At 41.1% G+C, this 15,453-nt stretch overlaps 1 protein-coding gene across 1 annotated transcript in view; it reads left to right on the forward strand.

Moving 5' to 3' along the window:
- The window catches only part of actr5 (actin related protein 5), a 40,238-nt gene extending 26,525 nt beyond the window's left edge, over nt 1–13,713 (forward strand). Inside the window, exons 6-9 of the mRNA XM_072556327.1 lie at nt 279–404; nt 2,644–2,792; nt 4,277–4,409; nt 10,812–13,713. Coding sequence (XP_072412428.1) covers nt 279–404; nt 2,644–2,792; nt 4,277–4,409; nt 10,812–10,997 — 594 coding nt within the window. The 3' untranslated portion in view covers nt 10,998–13,713. The remainder of the gene's footprint in view (nt 1–278; nt 405–2,643; nt 2,793–4,276; nt 4,410–10,811) is intronic.
- The last annotated feature ends 1,740 nt before the right edge of the window (nt 13,714–15,453 follow it).

The raw sequence follows: 15,453 nt of genomic DNA on the forward strand, positions 1-15,453 counted from the left end.
ACTAATCTAAAGGTTGAATCCCTGTCCCTTGCTGAGTTGGCTGATGTTTGTACATAAAATTAGATTGAGTAAATTCTTACCTTTTGCCGTTAACCTGAAATACCTCCACTGATTCAATATTTCTTTGTTTTATTTATTCCCATGAAGTTTGAACTGTACTGTCCTCAGTGTGCTTGTTAGAAGGGTAATTTCATAAGATGGGCATGTTTCAGAGCCTTTATTAAGAGGTGTACTGTAATTGCTTTATTCCTCTATTGTAATGATTATTTTACGAACAGGTTTCTGATCTGGATCAGGTGCTGAGTTGTGATCAGTCAATGGACGAGTTGGAAGGAGTGAATGAGCTGGACCAACTTTTCCCTGAATATCAGAATGACTTTGGAAAGCAAACCAACGTAGTTCAGGTATTATCTTTAGTCGAACTGCTGCTCTGTGAGAACACAACCGTTGATTCTACCAATATGACTGGAAGTTGCATTCGAGTTTTGAAACTGAAATCTAGGCTACTAGCACAATAGGATGACAGCAAAAATATGCATGCAGAAATTTATTTTGTGATTAAAAAGTCTTTGAGCATTACCTTGGATTTTTGGGAAGTTACAATTATTGGGTGGCACAGTGGCTCAGTTGTTAGCATTACTGCCTCTCAGTGCCAGGGAGCTGGGTTTGGTTCCAGCCTTAGGTGACCGTCCGTGTGGAGTTTGCAAGTTGCCTATGTCGGTTTCCTCTGCGTGCTCTGGTTTCCTCCCACATCCAAAGATGTGCAGGTTAGGTGGATTGGCCATGCTAAATTATCCATAGTGTTCAGGGATGTGCAAGCTAGGTGGATTAGCCTTGGGAAATACAGACTTGCAGGGATAGACCTGGGTGGGATGATCTTCAGAGGGTTGGTGTGGACTTGATGGGCCAAAGTGCCTCCTCTGCACTGTAAGGATTCTCTGATTCTGCATATAGAACAATGGATGTCTGGGGGTAGGTCACAAACTGCACATCTCATTGAGAGTTTTAGAATATGTGTTTTCATATAGTTATTGAAGAGAAGATTACAAACTTGACGTAACTGTACCATATGTTTGTTCTGGTGCTTAGTTCCCATATTCGGCAGTTAGATGTTTCACATAGCTAACTATTTTTAATACTGGATTAGTGGTGCTGGAAGAGCACAGCAGTTCAGGCAGCATCCAACGAGCAGCGAAATCTTTTTAATGTCCAGGACAGTGGACTGAGAGTTTGAAGCTTGTTTGGGAGCAGCGTTTTATTTTAAAACTAATCAACGAAGCAAAGGTCATGATGTCTTTTACGTGGCAGTGTTTTGTGCGCTGCTACTTGGCGAGATGGAAGGGAATACATTCTGTTGATACAAGCTGCCCCACAGCCAATTAACACTTCTTTTGGTAAGAGTGAAACTTTCGGAACAGTTTTGGGGTAGAGGTGGGCAACAGTGATTGGGGATGGGGTTGGGAAGGGGACTGATTAGTGGGAGGTGGTATACTGCTTTATTGGGAGGTGACAAAAGAGCCTCTGATGGATGTCAGCAATTCTACAGAGGTCCCTCCCACCTCTTGTTTGACACCAGTCTGCACAGCTAATGCTACTGAGCTACCAACCTAGTTATAGGCCTTTCCTGACAAGGATAAAATAACAAGCAGGCATGGGGTGAGGCACTTATGTGGCCATTAATTAAGGAACTACACGAGCCACAGGGCAGACAGGCTCCTGGACACTTCCATTGTTCCACCGCAAAAAAACGGGAATAGGGTGAGGGGGTGGTTGGGAAGGCAGCAGCCATTTAATGAGAGCCCCTCCCTGACTTCATACTTGCCAGCAAGGGAGCATAAAATTGCAGCTGATATTTCCTTGAGGGTGTGGTTAATCTACAGAATTTGGACTTTTAATTCCAAAATCTCTCTGCTACTGAGGTTCTCCATGTGTCATATCTGGGTCCCTTGCAGGGAAATTGATGGAGATTGATTGCAAAGAGTCAATAGCCTCTACTATACTGCATCATGTAACTACTAAGATGGTCAAAGACTTTTTATCATCTAGCAATAAGGTCAATAATCGGGCATTCCCTGTGAGGAGGCCGCTTAACTAACTGTATCCTATGATCATTGGGAGGCTAATCACTGTGTCTTTTGAAAGAATTCTACATTAATAGTTATTTTCTTCCTCTTTGAAACGAACCCAAATTATCTTATGGACAGGAAAGCAAACAGGAAATGTTTGACTTTCACTTCTTGTAAACATCAAAAGAAACTGACTGCAATTTGTCATAACGTATGACATCTGAAAAACTTGTCTGAAAATGTTTACACGTATCCCACAAAGTTCAAGCATGTGCATTCAGTCTTGAGTATTCCTTTTGTAGCGAATGGCTTGCTTAGTTTTATTGAAGTTTACAATCCGATTTCTATTCCTCAATTTACACTCAAACAGCTTGAGAATGAGAAATCTGACATAGTCAAAAATATTTTGCAGAACAACCCATAACAGCCTCAAGTTAGTGTGTTGCTGCACTGAGCTCCAAATTTCATAACCATGTAACAAGCAAATCAGTTAGTCAATTGAAAGGATGATAATATCAGAATGCCACTATAATCAGTATTCTTTTTTCCTCTTCTTAACAAATCCTGTTTGATTCAGCCAGTTGGACAGATGTTCAATCTAGCTGAATACCATCAGCTGCACCTGGGCAGTGAGCGAATCCGAGTTCCTGAGATTATTTTTCAACCATCTTTGATTGGTGAAGAGCAGGCTGGTATCGCAGAAACCCTGCAATATGTCCTGGACAGGTATGACCTTAGGAGTCTTTCAGCAGTTTGCTTACATTTGGTAACTAATTTGTTAAATCCCTTCCCTTCTCCACTGTCAATCCTACATGTTACCTGTATACTCATGGTAAACACCCAGAAACTGCACTCCCCCTTCTTCTGCGATGCGTCGGTCACATTCTTTCCCATAACCTTGTGTTGAGTAGTGCGTTATGATAAGACCAGCAGCACAGCTCTTGATTACATTGATGAACCTTCCCATGAACTAATGGGATGTGGGTTCACAACATTCCTTACCCACATTGTCCAGTTCAGGGGAAACAATTGCCCTCACCCTGTTGAAATCCAGACTAACTCTGCAACACTTTGTTTTAACCCTTTCTATTTTTGATCCTTAGAATTCATAACCATCAGCTATTGTTCCCTCCCTCCTATAGTGTCAAAATCTTTTATTTAAAAGTCCAATACAGGTCCTCCAGAGCAGAGACATACATAATTTTAAAATGCCTTTACTTAGAAAGATAATAATGCCACTGAAGTCGAGAACAAGGGGTCCGGAATGCTTCTGTCACCTGGCAACTATACACAATGTTACTAGCACGCTGATGCCTGTGGTGGACCTTCCCCTGAATGAAGACACAAGGGGCAGACAGCCAACAGCCATGGTCAGGAGCCATGGCTGCTACAGACAGAACACCCACCAGAGTTCCATGTTGCGGAGTGACACAGGCTGCAGATAACTTACACAGGATTGGAAGTGTAAGGTGGGGAGGGGAGGGGAAGATGTGTCCTCGGGTGGGGATCCCGAGGAGGTGGGGCTAAGGGGTTGCTCTTCCCAATATCCAGTCCTTTGCTCGGGCACTGATGCCTTTTGTGCAGGGACATCCGCTTCCTGGAGATGGCGCGATGCGACACGAATTTAGCTGCCGTGCCCAGCACATGACGATGAACCCAGCTGCTGCTCAGTTACTCCCATTGGCAGCAGGCCCTTAAATGGTCATGAATTGGCCATTTATGGGCTTCACTTGGCAGTGAGGCTGGAGGGTGTACTTTGTGGGCCACCCTGCCCAGGACGTAATTCTGGTGGAGAGAGGAAGGCAGCCATGGTTCAGGTCCCAATCTGTCCAATTAATTGTAATTCCCACCTCCAATTTTGCCATCAGTGAGAGCAGGATACTTTGCCTCTTGTATCCCCCCCTGTATATTTAAACAATTGTGGCTAGTATGTAATCCAAATACTTGTCAAAACAGTGGGCCATTTCTGCTCTAGATTGAACAGAGCCCAGCAAGTTGACTTTCCTCGCGCAGGAACTGCAGTGGACATTTCCATAAGGTATTGATGGCCCTGGAATAGGGTAAAACTGCAGTGTAAGCAGAAACTTGAAACAATCGTTAATGGACTGCAAACCCATACTGGATTCCATCTTAGTCTCTGAAGCTGATTCATATCCAGCTGCCTTTCTCTTATTAACTCTCTAAAGAATAAGTTTGTTTTGATTCTGTAGATATCCCAAGGATCAACAGGATGAGCTTGTACAAAATGTGTTTCTTACTGGTGGTAACGTCCTATACCCTGGGATGAAGACCCGGATGGAGAGGGAGCTACTTACCATGAGACCATTTCAATCCACTTTCCAGGTGCTCTGAATTCAAAGTGATGTTTGTGTGGGCTGTGGGGAGGAACAGTAATGACAAACGTGAAAAAGGAGATGATTTTTATTTACATAGTGTTCATTTCTGAATGTGAAAGGGCAGAGGTTGTATAATTTTCAATGCTAGTCTCACTTCGATTAATACACAGCTTTGCACATTTCAAAACAAAATCCTAGGACGACCTTTATGTCATTTATGAGTAGTGCCGAAAGTTTGGGATACAGAGCAGTTCTCTGACTCTGTAATCATTTCCATTTTCATTGTGTCATTTTTCATTTTTCAGTTTTCATTTGAGATAACCAATTTGACATTAATTCGTTGACCATTCAGCTTCAAAAGATTTACACACAGAGAGAGGCACAGGTTTGTGAGGAAGAATTTCCTTTATACAATAAGCCACCATAACAAGGCTTATGAGGATGCTGGAAGTGGAGACGATTGGATCAACGATTAAGGTACATAAACACGCAGGGTTACAGGTAAAGAGCAGGGGGAATTGCACAGAGTGGATTCCGCTGCAGAGAAATGGCACAATCTCAATGGGAAAAATGGTCTCGGAAAACTTTTCAACCTCACCCAGCTGAAATTGAAGAAGGAAACAACACTGATCTCACTCGTGCAACTTCAGTACGTAGATGACAATGTCATCACTGCCTCACTTAATGCCTTTGTGGTAGCATCCCAAAGAGTTGGTCTCAACCTCAAGAAGACTTTACCAACCCGTCCCAGGTCAAGTTTCGGTCCATTAAGATCAATAGACAATCTTCTCATCCATGGAATATTTCCTTGACCTGGGAGCTACCTCTCCTCTAAGGCTGACGTCTGTGCAGAAATTCAGCAGCACATGCAATCTGTGAGTGACATCTTTGGACTCCAAGGATGAGAGTCTTCGTAAACTGTGACATCTGTTCTGATACCAAGATCCTTGTGTTTAAGGCAGTCATTCTTTTATACGGTTTCAAAATCTGGAGCACTTATATACACCTTCGAGAAATATTATCGATGATGTTTGAGACAGATTCTCTGCATCAGCTAAAGGGCAGGCTTACTTACATTAACGTCCTTGAAGCAGCTAATAGCATGAGCATTGAAGCCATGACCATCCAAAACCAACTCCACTGTACTGGCCATGTGCTTAGGATGCCTGAGTTCTGACTGCCAAAGCAAATCATCTTCACCCAGCTCAAGGAAGGCACTCTAAGGACAGGAGGACAAAGGAGTATTTCAAAGACTCCTTGAAGGCTTCCCTCAAGAAATGCAACATAGATGTCAACACGTGGGAGGTCCACACTCAAAAGGAAGTGACTTGAAGGAAACTTTTATCTGAAGGGACACAATTTGTCACAAACACCGGTTGACAAAAGAAGTATAGAAAAGGAACCGGAGAAGGGAATGCCAATGATCTCCTGGCTGAGAAACCCCTCCACATCCTGGGATCACCTGACAAATGTAAAGCAGGAGACATGGCCCTAGGATTGGGCATTCCAGCCATATGAGGGTCCATGGAGTCCATGGCCAGTAGCAAACCATAATTGCTAATGATGAATTTATCTAAGTTATTCGTAGATGTTTGGAATTTTAACAGAAGTGGAAGCCATCCTACATGAAAATGTTTTAACCCTATATTAGACCTAATACTGTATTGCTGTTTGTCCCTACATTCTTTCAAAGACACTTTCCTTTGAATTCTTATGATTCTGTCTTAAATGTTGCAATTGACGGGCTACAGAGACCACTTGCAGTAAATTATTTTATCCAGACTTGTGGATAAGAAAAGACAAACTTGCTTTAATATTGCATTTCATCATGTCTTAAAGATGTCCTAAATACTTTGCAGGTCAATTGATTATTTTTTGAGGTGCAGGCACTGTTATACAGGCAAAGTTGGCAACCAATTTGTCTACAGAAAGGTGCTACAATAAGCAGATGGGATGAATGACCAGTTAAACTGATATGGATGGTATTGATTAAGGGAGGAATATTGGCCGAGATGCTGGGAAAACTTTCTGTTTCTATTTGAAGAAGTAAATTAGACTGCATATTTGAAGAGAAATTATTGGATCACAATTCTATGAGTAACGTTTCACTCTGAATAGCACTCCACAGTGTGAAATTCATTGTCATCAAACACCTCCTGTTTCTCAGGTTAAACAACCGTGAATCATGACAGTTTGCGCAGCAGATTTTGCTAAATACCTGCTAGTTCTAAGGGTACTTTTTTAAAAAAAGGAAATAGCTTTCCTGTGTAAATTGTTCCAGCTATTGATATGAACCTTGAAGCTGTTTCTAAATATTGCTCATTTTTCACAGCTGCCTCAATACAAACTGTCCTCCTTGCAGTGATATTAGATAATCCACGCAGTAAAACTCTCCTCAGCTTTAATATTTTCTGTAGCTTGACAAATGTATCTTTGTTTATAGCAAGGTTTTGCTGCTGTATTTTGATTAAAGTTTAGCAGGGTGAGCTGTGGGCTTAGACCACTAAACAGAGGCCATTCATTGATACCATGGTTGATCTGATTTGGAGATGCCGGTGTTGGACTGGGGTGTACAAAGTTAAAAATCACACAACACCAGGTTATAGTCCAACAGGTTTAACTGGAAATACACTAGCTTTCGGAGCGACACTCACTATCACCTGATGAAGGAGCGTCGCTCCGAAAGCTAGTGTGCTTCCAATTAAACCTGTTGGACTATAACCTGGTGTTGTGTGATTTTTATGGTTGATCTGATCATCCTTCACTCCACATTCCTGCCTTTTCCCTATAACCCTTGATCCCCTCACTGATTAAAAATCTGTCTATCTCAACATTGAAAACACTTAATAACCCAGCCTTGAAGGTCTCTGTAGGAGACATGACGCTGTTATGGGGATAAACAAATGCAGTTGGGACTAGACCATTACTTGGTTCTATTTCTGTCCTTGGTCACTAATTGTCACCTACAGTACTTTGTCAATTCTTTCATTGAAATGGAAGGTACTTAGATTTCCACAGAGGATGTCAGTTCTCTTTTGTGTCAATTCCCACATGTTTGCACCAGCATAAAGAGTAATCTTTGGGAGCTACATTAATGTCTGTATAACTGATTACAAGAAAATATTTAGGAGCAATTCACGTTAGTAGGTATGTCTTCCATGTTATTGGAAACCCATTTGCTTCCATTCATTGCTTTTCTACCATGAAATAGCAAGTTTCTTTACTAGAAATGCAATGAAAGCAAGCATGCAGGTACAGCAGGCATTTGTCCCCTGAGGAATAATACATTAACTTCTGAAGCATGGTGTAACGTTGCTGATTCACAGTTTCCGATTATTGAGAAGAGGGTAAAGTTTTGTGCTAATCAAGGTGGGGATCTTAGTACTCAGAAATGGAAAACCTTTATAATAATTGTGCTCAGTGTCTGTATCTACTAGTCCAAGGTGTGATCGAGACTGTCAAGTTATTACTAACTAAGAGCCACAACTAGAAGCTGGATTAAGACTATCCTAGATTCCTTTCTTAAAACCCTTTCAGTTAGCATGAGGTAGAGGCTTTTGTTGCATAATTATGGGCAAGTTTAGAACACGAGTCTTGAGAAGTAAAAGTAGATGATATCAAACACTTGGGTATAAGGTCCTAGGCAGTGCTACTGAACAAAGAGACTTTGGAGTGCAGGTTCATAGGTCCTTGAAAGTGGAGTCACAGGTAGATAGGATAGTGAAGAAGGCGTTTGGCATATTTTCTTTTATTAGTCAGAGTATTGACTATGGGAGTTGAGAGGTCATATTGCAGCTGTACAGAACATTGGTTAGGCCATTGTTGGAATTTTGTGTGAACAGGCTGGGGCTGTTTTCCCTGGAGCGTCAGAAGCTGAAGGGATGACCTTATAGAGGTTTACAAAATTATGAGGGACATGGGATAAATAGACAAAGTCTTTTCCCCTGGGGTGGGGGAGTCCAGAACTAGACGGCATAGGTTTAAGGTGAAAGGGGAAAGATATGAAAGAGGCCTAAGGGTCAACTTTTTCACTCCGAGGGTGGTGTGTGTATGGAATGAGCTGCCAGACGAAGTGGTGGAGGCTGGAACAATTGCAACATTTAAAAGTCAACTGAATGGGTATATGAACAGGAAGGGTTTGGAAGGATATGGGCTGGGTGCTGGGGGAGGGTGGGACGAGATTGGGTTGGGATATCTGGACAGCATGGACAAGTTGGACCAAATGGTCTGTTTCTGTGCTGTACATCTCTAATGCTCTATGACTCTATTTGAGTTCAGTTTTATCCTAGAATGACAACATCAGAGATGTAACAAAATGTCAGCATTAATTAGTACTACAGCGTCGGAGGCTGAGGGGTGACCTTATAGACTTTTGGTAGGAAAGATGTTGGAGTCAATTATAAAAGATAAAATTATGACTCATTTGGATAGTAGTAACAGGATAGGTCAGAGTCAGCATAGATTAATGAAGGGGAAATCGTGCTTGACTAATCTTCTGGAATTTTTTTGAGGATGTAACTATGAAGATGGACAAGGGAGACCCAGTGGATGTAGTGTACCTGGACTTTCAGAAAGCCTTTGATAAAGTCCCACATAGGAAATTAGTGAGCAACATTAGGGCACATAGTATTGGGGGCAAAATACTGACTTGGATTGAAAATTGGCTGGCTGACAGAAAGCAAAGAGTAGTGATAAATGGATCCCTTTCGGAATGGCAGACGGTGACCAGTGGGGTACCACAAGGTTCGGTACTGGGACTGCAGCTGTTTACAATATACATTAATGATATAGATGAAGGTATTAAAAGTAATATTAGTAAATTTGCTGATGACACAAGGCTGGGTGGCAGGGTGAAATGTGATGAGAATGTTATGAGAATACAGGGTGACTTGGACAGGCTAGGTGAGTGGACGGACGCATGGCAGATGCAGTTGAATTTGGATAAATGTGTGGTTATCCACTTTGGTGGCAAGAACAGGAAGGCAGATTGCTATCTAAATGGAGTCAAGTTAGATAAAGGGCAAGTACAACGAGATCTAGGTGTTCTTGTCCATCAGTCAATGAAAGCAAGCATGCAGGTACAGCAGGCAGTGAAGAAAGCTAATGGTATACTGGCCTTCATAACAAGAGGGATTGAGTATAGAAGCAAAGAGGTCCTTCTGCAGCTGTACAGGGCCTGGTGAGACCACACCTGGCGTACTGTGTGCAGTTTTGGTCTCCAAGTTTGAGGAAAGACATTCTGGCTATTGAGGGAGTGCAGTGTAGGTTCATGAGGTCAATTCCCCGAATGGCGGGACTATCATATGTTGAAAGATTGGAGCAACTGGGCTTATATACACTTGAGTTTAGAAGGTTGAGAGGGGATCTGATTGAGACAGTATAAGATTATTAAAGGATTGGACACTCTGGAGGCAGGAAGCATGTTTCTGCTGATGGGTGAGTCCAGAACCAGAGGACACAGTTTAAAAATAAGGGATAGGCCATTTAGAAGAGAATTGAGGAGAAACTTCTTCATCCAGAGAGTGGTGGATATATTGAATGCTCTGCTCCAGAAGCCATCAAGAAAGAGATGAATAGAGCTCTTAAAGATAGTGGAATCAAGGGTTATGGGGATAAGGCAGGAACAGGATACTGATTGTGGATAAAAGTGAGGACTGCAGATGCTGGAAACCAAAGTCTAGATCAGAGTGGTGCTGGAAAAGCACAGCAGGTCAGACAGTATCCGAGGAGCAGGAAAATCGATGTATCGGGCAAAAGCCCTTCATCAGGAATCCTGATGAAGGGCTTTTGCCCGAAATGTCGATTTTCCTGCTCCTTGGATGCTGCCTGACCTGCTGTGCTTTTCCAGCACCAGTCTGATCTAAACTACTGATTGTGGATGATCAGCCATGATCATAATGAATGGTGGTGCAGGCTCGAAGGGCTGAATGGCCTACTCCTGCACCTATTGTCTATTGTAAAATCATGAGGGGCATAGATATGGTAAATAGGCAAAGTCTTTTCCCTGGGGTGGGGCAAGTCCAGAACTAGAGGGCATAGGTTTAGGGTGAGAGGGGAAAGATTTAGAAGGGACTTAAGGGGCAGTTTTTTCACACAAAGAGTGGTGCATCTATGGAATAAGCTGTCAGAGGAAGTGGTGGAGGCTGATACAGATACAACATTTAAAAAGCAGCTGGATGGATTTATGAATAGGAAGGATTTAGAGGGATATGGGCCGGGTGCTGGCAAATGGGACTAGATTAGGTTAGGATATCTGGTAAGCATGGATGAGTTGGACCAAAGGGTCTGTTTTGAGCTGTACATCTCTATGACTCTACTTATTAAGTTATTTATCCTTTTAAGATAATTATATGCTGGGATTACTAAACAAAAATGTTTTATATTAATATGGATTCCTCATGTCTTTCAGGTAACCATGGCTGCCGATCCTGTTCTGGATAGCTGGTTAGGTGCACGGGATTGGGCTGTTGAGTATATGGGTCAAGCTGAGGGCTGGATAACCTTAGCTGACTATGAAGAGAAGGGAGGAGAGTATTTAAGTGAACATGTTGCTTCCAATGTTTACGTGCCAATGAGCCTTACGAAACCAACTTAAGAGTGCTGATATGTAAAAGGACTCCAGGACACATTTAGCTCTTGACGTTTCTTTTGCTGGAAAGAAAAAGAAGGCCTTTTTAATTCAAAGGTTTGAAACTTTCAGTATATTGGAGAGTGTACAAAATAAATACTTTTTGTAACAAGACTATTCTGCTCTCACATTTTATACTCTTCAGAAATATTAGATATCCTATGATTCATGATTCAGTGCTACATCTTGGATTGTCTATGAAGAGGCTGAGAAAAAATTTATACTTGCCAGTTTTTAATCACTTTTCATGGAATGGAACAAATCACTATTACTGTTTGTTGCAACAAGGAACAGATGAACTTCATCCCAATGAATTTGATTGTGTTCACTCAATGGCCATCGCTGGTGCTGAATGTGGAGATACTCTTCCTCTCCAGCCTTGGTCTTGTGACTCATAAGCCACCAGTCACAAACATTAAATGGCTATGAAAGTTGAGATTTTGTTCAGCATTTGCACAATTTGTTTTGGACATGTTCTGAAGGTTCATGCTAGGTGTACTGAAGTCACAGGATATTTAAAGATGGAGAAAGTGAAGCTTCATATCCAAACTTCAAACCAAATGCTGTGTTTCAACTTATTTATTAGTTTAGATTCATCTCTGATTTTGACTATTATCATTTACTGCAGTGAGCCCTCTATAAGATGCAGAATACAGTAAATCTCTACAGAGCTTTCAACATCACAATCATGTTCCTATCTCAGAATTGCTTACCTGGAATGCAGACCAAATATTATATTTGATTTGATTATACTTTTGTTTAATTAAAACATTTAAATGGGATTTTTTAAAAAAAACGTTATTTTTACTTCCTAAAGCCACTGGCTTTCTTTGGGCTATGTTTTATTTAGCTTGTTGTTAGGATTGTTTCTTGGTTTGCAAGTAGCAATGCTTCATTAATAAGTCTAGACAGCCAAACATTTTCAGGGTAACTCATGTCTGGATCACCAGCTTTTTTTTAACCCCACTGTCTAATGTAGCACAGTGTTTCCATTGCCAGAGAGACTTTAGAAAAGTTAAAGACTGGATGAGTGGAAGATGGGCTTTTTTCAGAAAGACTAGTGAAAGTCAATTTAATAGGCTGAGGGATGGTAAACAGTAGATAAGCAAAGTTTGTGTTTAGCGCATATTTTTTCCCTCCCTTGTATCAAAGAATAAAGATCCAGCCAAGATAAAAAAAGAAAGAAGTTGGGTTACTGTAGCACCTTTCACAACCTCAAGTCATCCCAACGTGCAATACAGTCAATAAAATTGGAAATGTTGTCGCTATTGTAATGTAGGAGACATAGCAGCCAATTTAAGCATAACAAGATTCAGTGAGCACCAATGTGAAAACGATCAGTTAACACTTCTTAGTTAAGTTGATTAACCAGGATCTTGACAAGGACACCAGGGAAAATTCTCCCCTCTGACAAATTAGTGCCATGATATCTTTTATGTCGATCTGAGTGCACAGATGGGGGCTCGGCTTATTGTCTCATCTCTCTGTACTGCACTGGGAATGTCAGACCTGGATTATACATTCAAGTGTAGGTCCCGAACCACACTACCCTATTATTTCAGAGATGAAAACGCTTACCAACTGAACCAGCGTATCTATTGCCACATCAAACCCTTCAAAAATGAGGGATGAAAAGCATTTAAAATGATCATGAAAGAAACAGGAACAAAAGAAACATATGGTAGAGTAATTTCCAAACAACCCACTCCCCAAGGGAAAAACCTTGAACAACATGATTTTTATAACGTGTTAGAATTATTGGAAATCTTAAAGGCTTAATACATCTGGGACCCAAGCTCTGTCATAACAAATGCATCAAAAAAGCTAAAACCTTTGGCTAAAAGTGAAGTAAAAGAATAAGGATGGCCATTGGGAATGGAAATTGTTAATTTTCACAGCTTGTGCCTCTGTTGCTGCTGGCTGAAGTTATTTAAAAGCTCATCTTCAAAGGATTCAGAAAGCATAGTGTACTACTGAGACTACAGGCAGGATGAATACATCTTAAAATAGTATGGGAAGTTCTCCAATTCTTCACAAACACCATGTTGTGGATGAGATTAAATGGAGTGTACTACAGTGATTTAACGTTAAATTGTCACATTGCTGTTGGATATGTTGGTTCCTCATGGACAAAGTGTATTTGCTACAAAGGAAAGAACACTGCGTTCTTAATATTTTTATATATGTGTGTTTTAGGCATCATTTGTCTGCATTTTTTGCTTGGGTATCAACAGCATGTGTATCTGGGCACAAATAATGCAGGAAATTCTGGGCCAGTGTCTGATTATCTTCATTATTTCATCTCTCCCATTGCCGTCTCCTCCCCGTTATGCTTTTTTTAAGCAACTGTATTCCATGGAATTTTTAAGAACTATGTTTTCAATAAGTTGAATTGTGTTGATGCATTGCTCACCTTGGTTATGTTTCAGATTACTGATTACAGTAAAATTACTACAATGTTCATTCTGGCCATGCAAATACCATTTATTAGTGGCTTGCTATATAGAGCAGGCTGTTTACTTTTTTCTTTTCAAGTGAGACAGAGCTGATTGCATGTTATTTTTACCAGATTTGTGAAAGGAAATATAAAGTGGTCAACCTTCAAACATATGGTGAAATAATTCAATTTTTAAAATCTTGGAACAAGATCAGGGAGGCTGAATAAAACAACCCAAAAATTCAATGACTTTTAGTTAAATAATGTCTTGAACATGAGAAAACATTGAGAGTGATTCATGTGGCAAAATTTGATACTGAGTCTCACAAGGAGTCAGATGAAGAGTGAAAGAGGTAGATTTAAGGGGCATATTAAAGGAATGATGTGGACGAGCCAGTGTTGGGCTGGGGTGGACAGATTTAAAAAGCACACAACCCCAGGTTAAAGTCCAGCAGGTTTATTTGGAAGCACTTTTGGAGCGCTGCTCCTTCATCAGGTGGTTGAGTATGCTCCACAACCACCTGACGAAGAGCAGGGCTCCGAAAGCTAGAGCTTCCAAATAAATTTGTTGGCGTATAACCTGGTGTTGTGTGATTTTTAACTTTGTCCATATTAAAGGAGATAGAGAGGGTGAAAGGAATTGCAAAAACATATGCCCAGGCTCTGACCTCCAACCAAGTGAAATTGGGGAAGCTCAAGAGGCCACAATTGTGTACCTCAAAGCATTGAGAGACGGAACGATATCATAGAGATAGGAGAAATGCCCTGGGGATGCTGCTTGACCAGGATCTCTCAGAGACCAATGAGCCCCGGGGTGATGAGTGAGTGGGGTGTAATCAGAGGACATGGGAAATGGAGTTTCAGATGACCTCAAGTTTATGAGAGTAGAATGAGAAAGATCAGCAGTAAGTTGAAATTGTAAGTCTACTGGTAACAAAGGTGTGGGAATGATGAAAGTTTCTTACTTATTGTCTGTTTTCTTGTTTGGCAAAGGCCATAGCTAGTTTCCTTATATACTCATTTGGTGTCACATGGTTACAAACACTATAAAATAGCTAAGGACTACTGCGAATAGAAGGAGACATCCCCTGAAAGACATGGTGATTGTTTAGATGATGTAACTTGCCCAGGTGGAGGAGTGGGGCAGTGGGGAAGCAAATAACAATGTAATTTGGAAAACAAACTGATAATGTTGGAAATGCTCAGCCTTAAAGTGATACCTATGGAGAAAGATAATACTTTTCAGAACCTGTTATCTTTGTTCAGAGGCTATTTGCAACTTGGACTTTCCATTAAGGGAAAATACCTAGAGGTGGATTCCAGCTTCCCCTCTGACTCATTTGGGTTAAGGAGATGAGCAGTTGAATTGTAAAGAGCTGGGTTCCGGGCTGAGGTTTATACGAGACACAAAATATGTCAGGGTGACTGACAATCAGCAGTAAAGGGAGGATGGTGAGGAGGGATCTAGCTTGCATTCATCATCTGCCTGGGAATATAAATGACCATCCCTTTTTAAATGCATATTAATTTCTTCCCCCATCATTCCAATACACAACCCTGCACGCAATTATAAGGGAAACCAATGGCGTAATGGTATTATTGCTCATCTACTAATCCAGAGACTCAGGTTGTGGTGATCTGATTCAAATCTCACCACAGCAGATGGTGTATTTTTGGATTTAAAAATATTTGGAATTGTAAGTCTAATGACAACCATGCATTGTCAATTGTTATAAAAGCCCTTTTTTTATTCATAGGATGGGACCATGGCTGGCTAGGCCAGCATTTATTGCCCATTCCTTATTGCCCAGAGGGCAGTTAAGAATCAGCCACATTTTTGTGGGTCTGGAGTCACATGTAGGCCAGATCAGATAAGGATGGCAGTTTCCTTCCCTAAAGGGCATTAGTGAACCAGGAGGGTTTTTATGACAACAATGGATTCATGCTTATCATTAGACTTTTTATTCCAGATTTTTGTTTTAAATG

Source organism: Chiloscyllium punctatum, chromosome 37 (assembly GCF_047496795.1).
Source record: "Chiloscyllium punctatum isolate Juve2018m chromosome 37, sChiPun1.3, whole genome shotgun sequence".
In the NCBI taxonomy this organism is placed as follows: domain Eukaryota; kingdom Metazoa; phylum Chordata; class Chondrichthyes; order Orectolobiformes; family Hemiscylliidae; genus Chiloscyllium; species Chiloscyllium punctatum.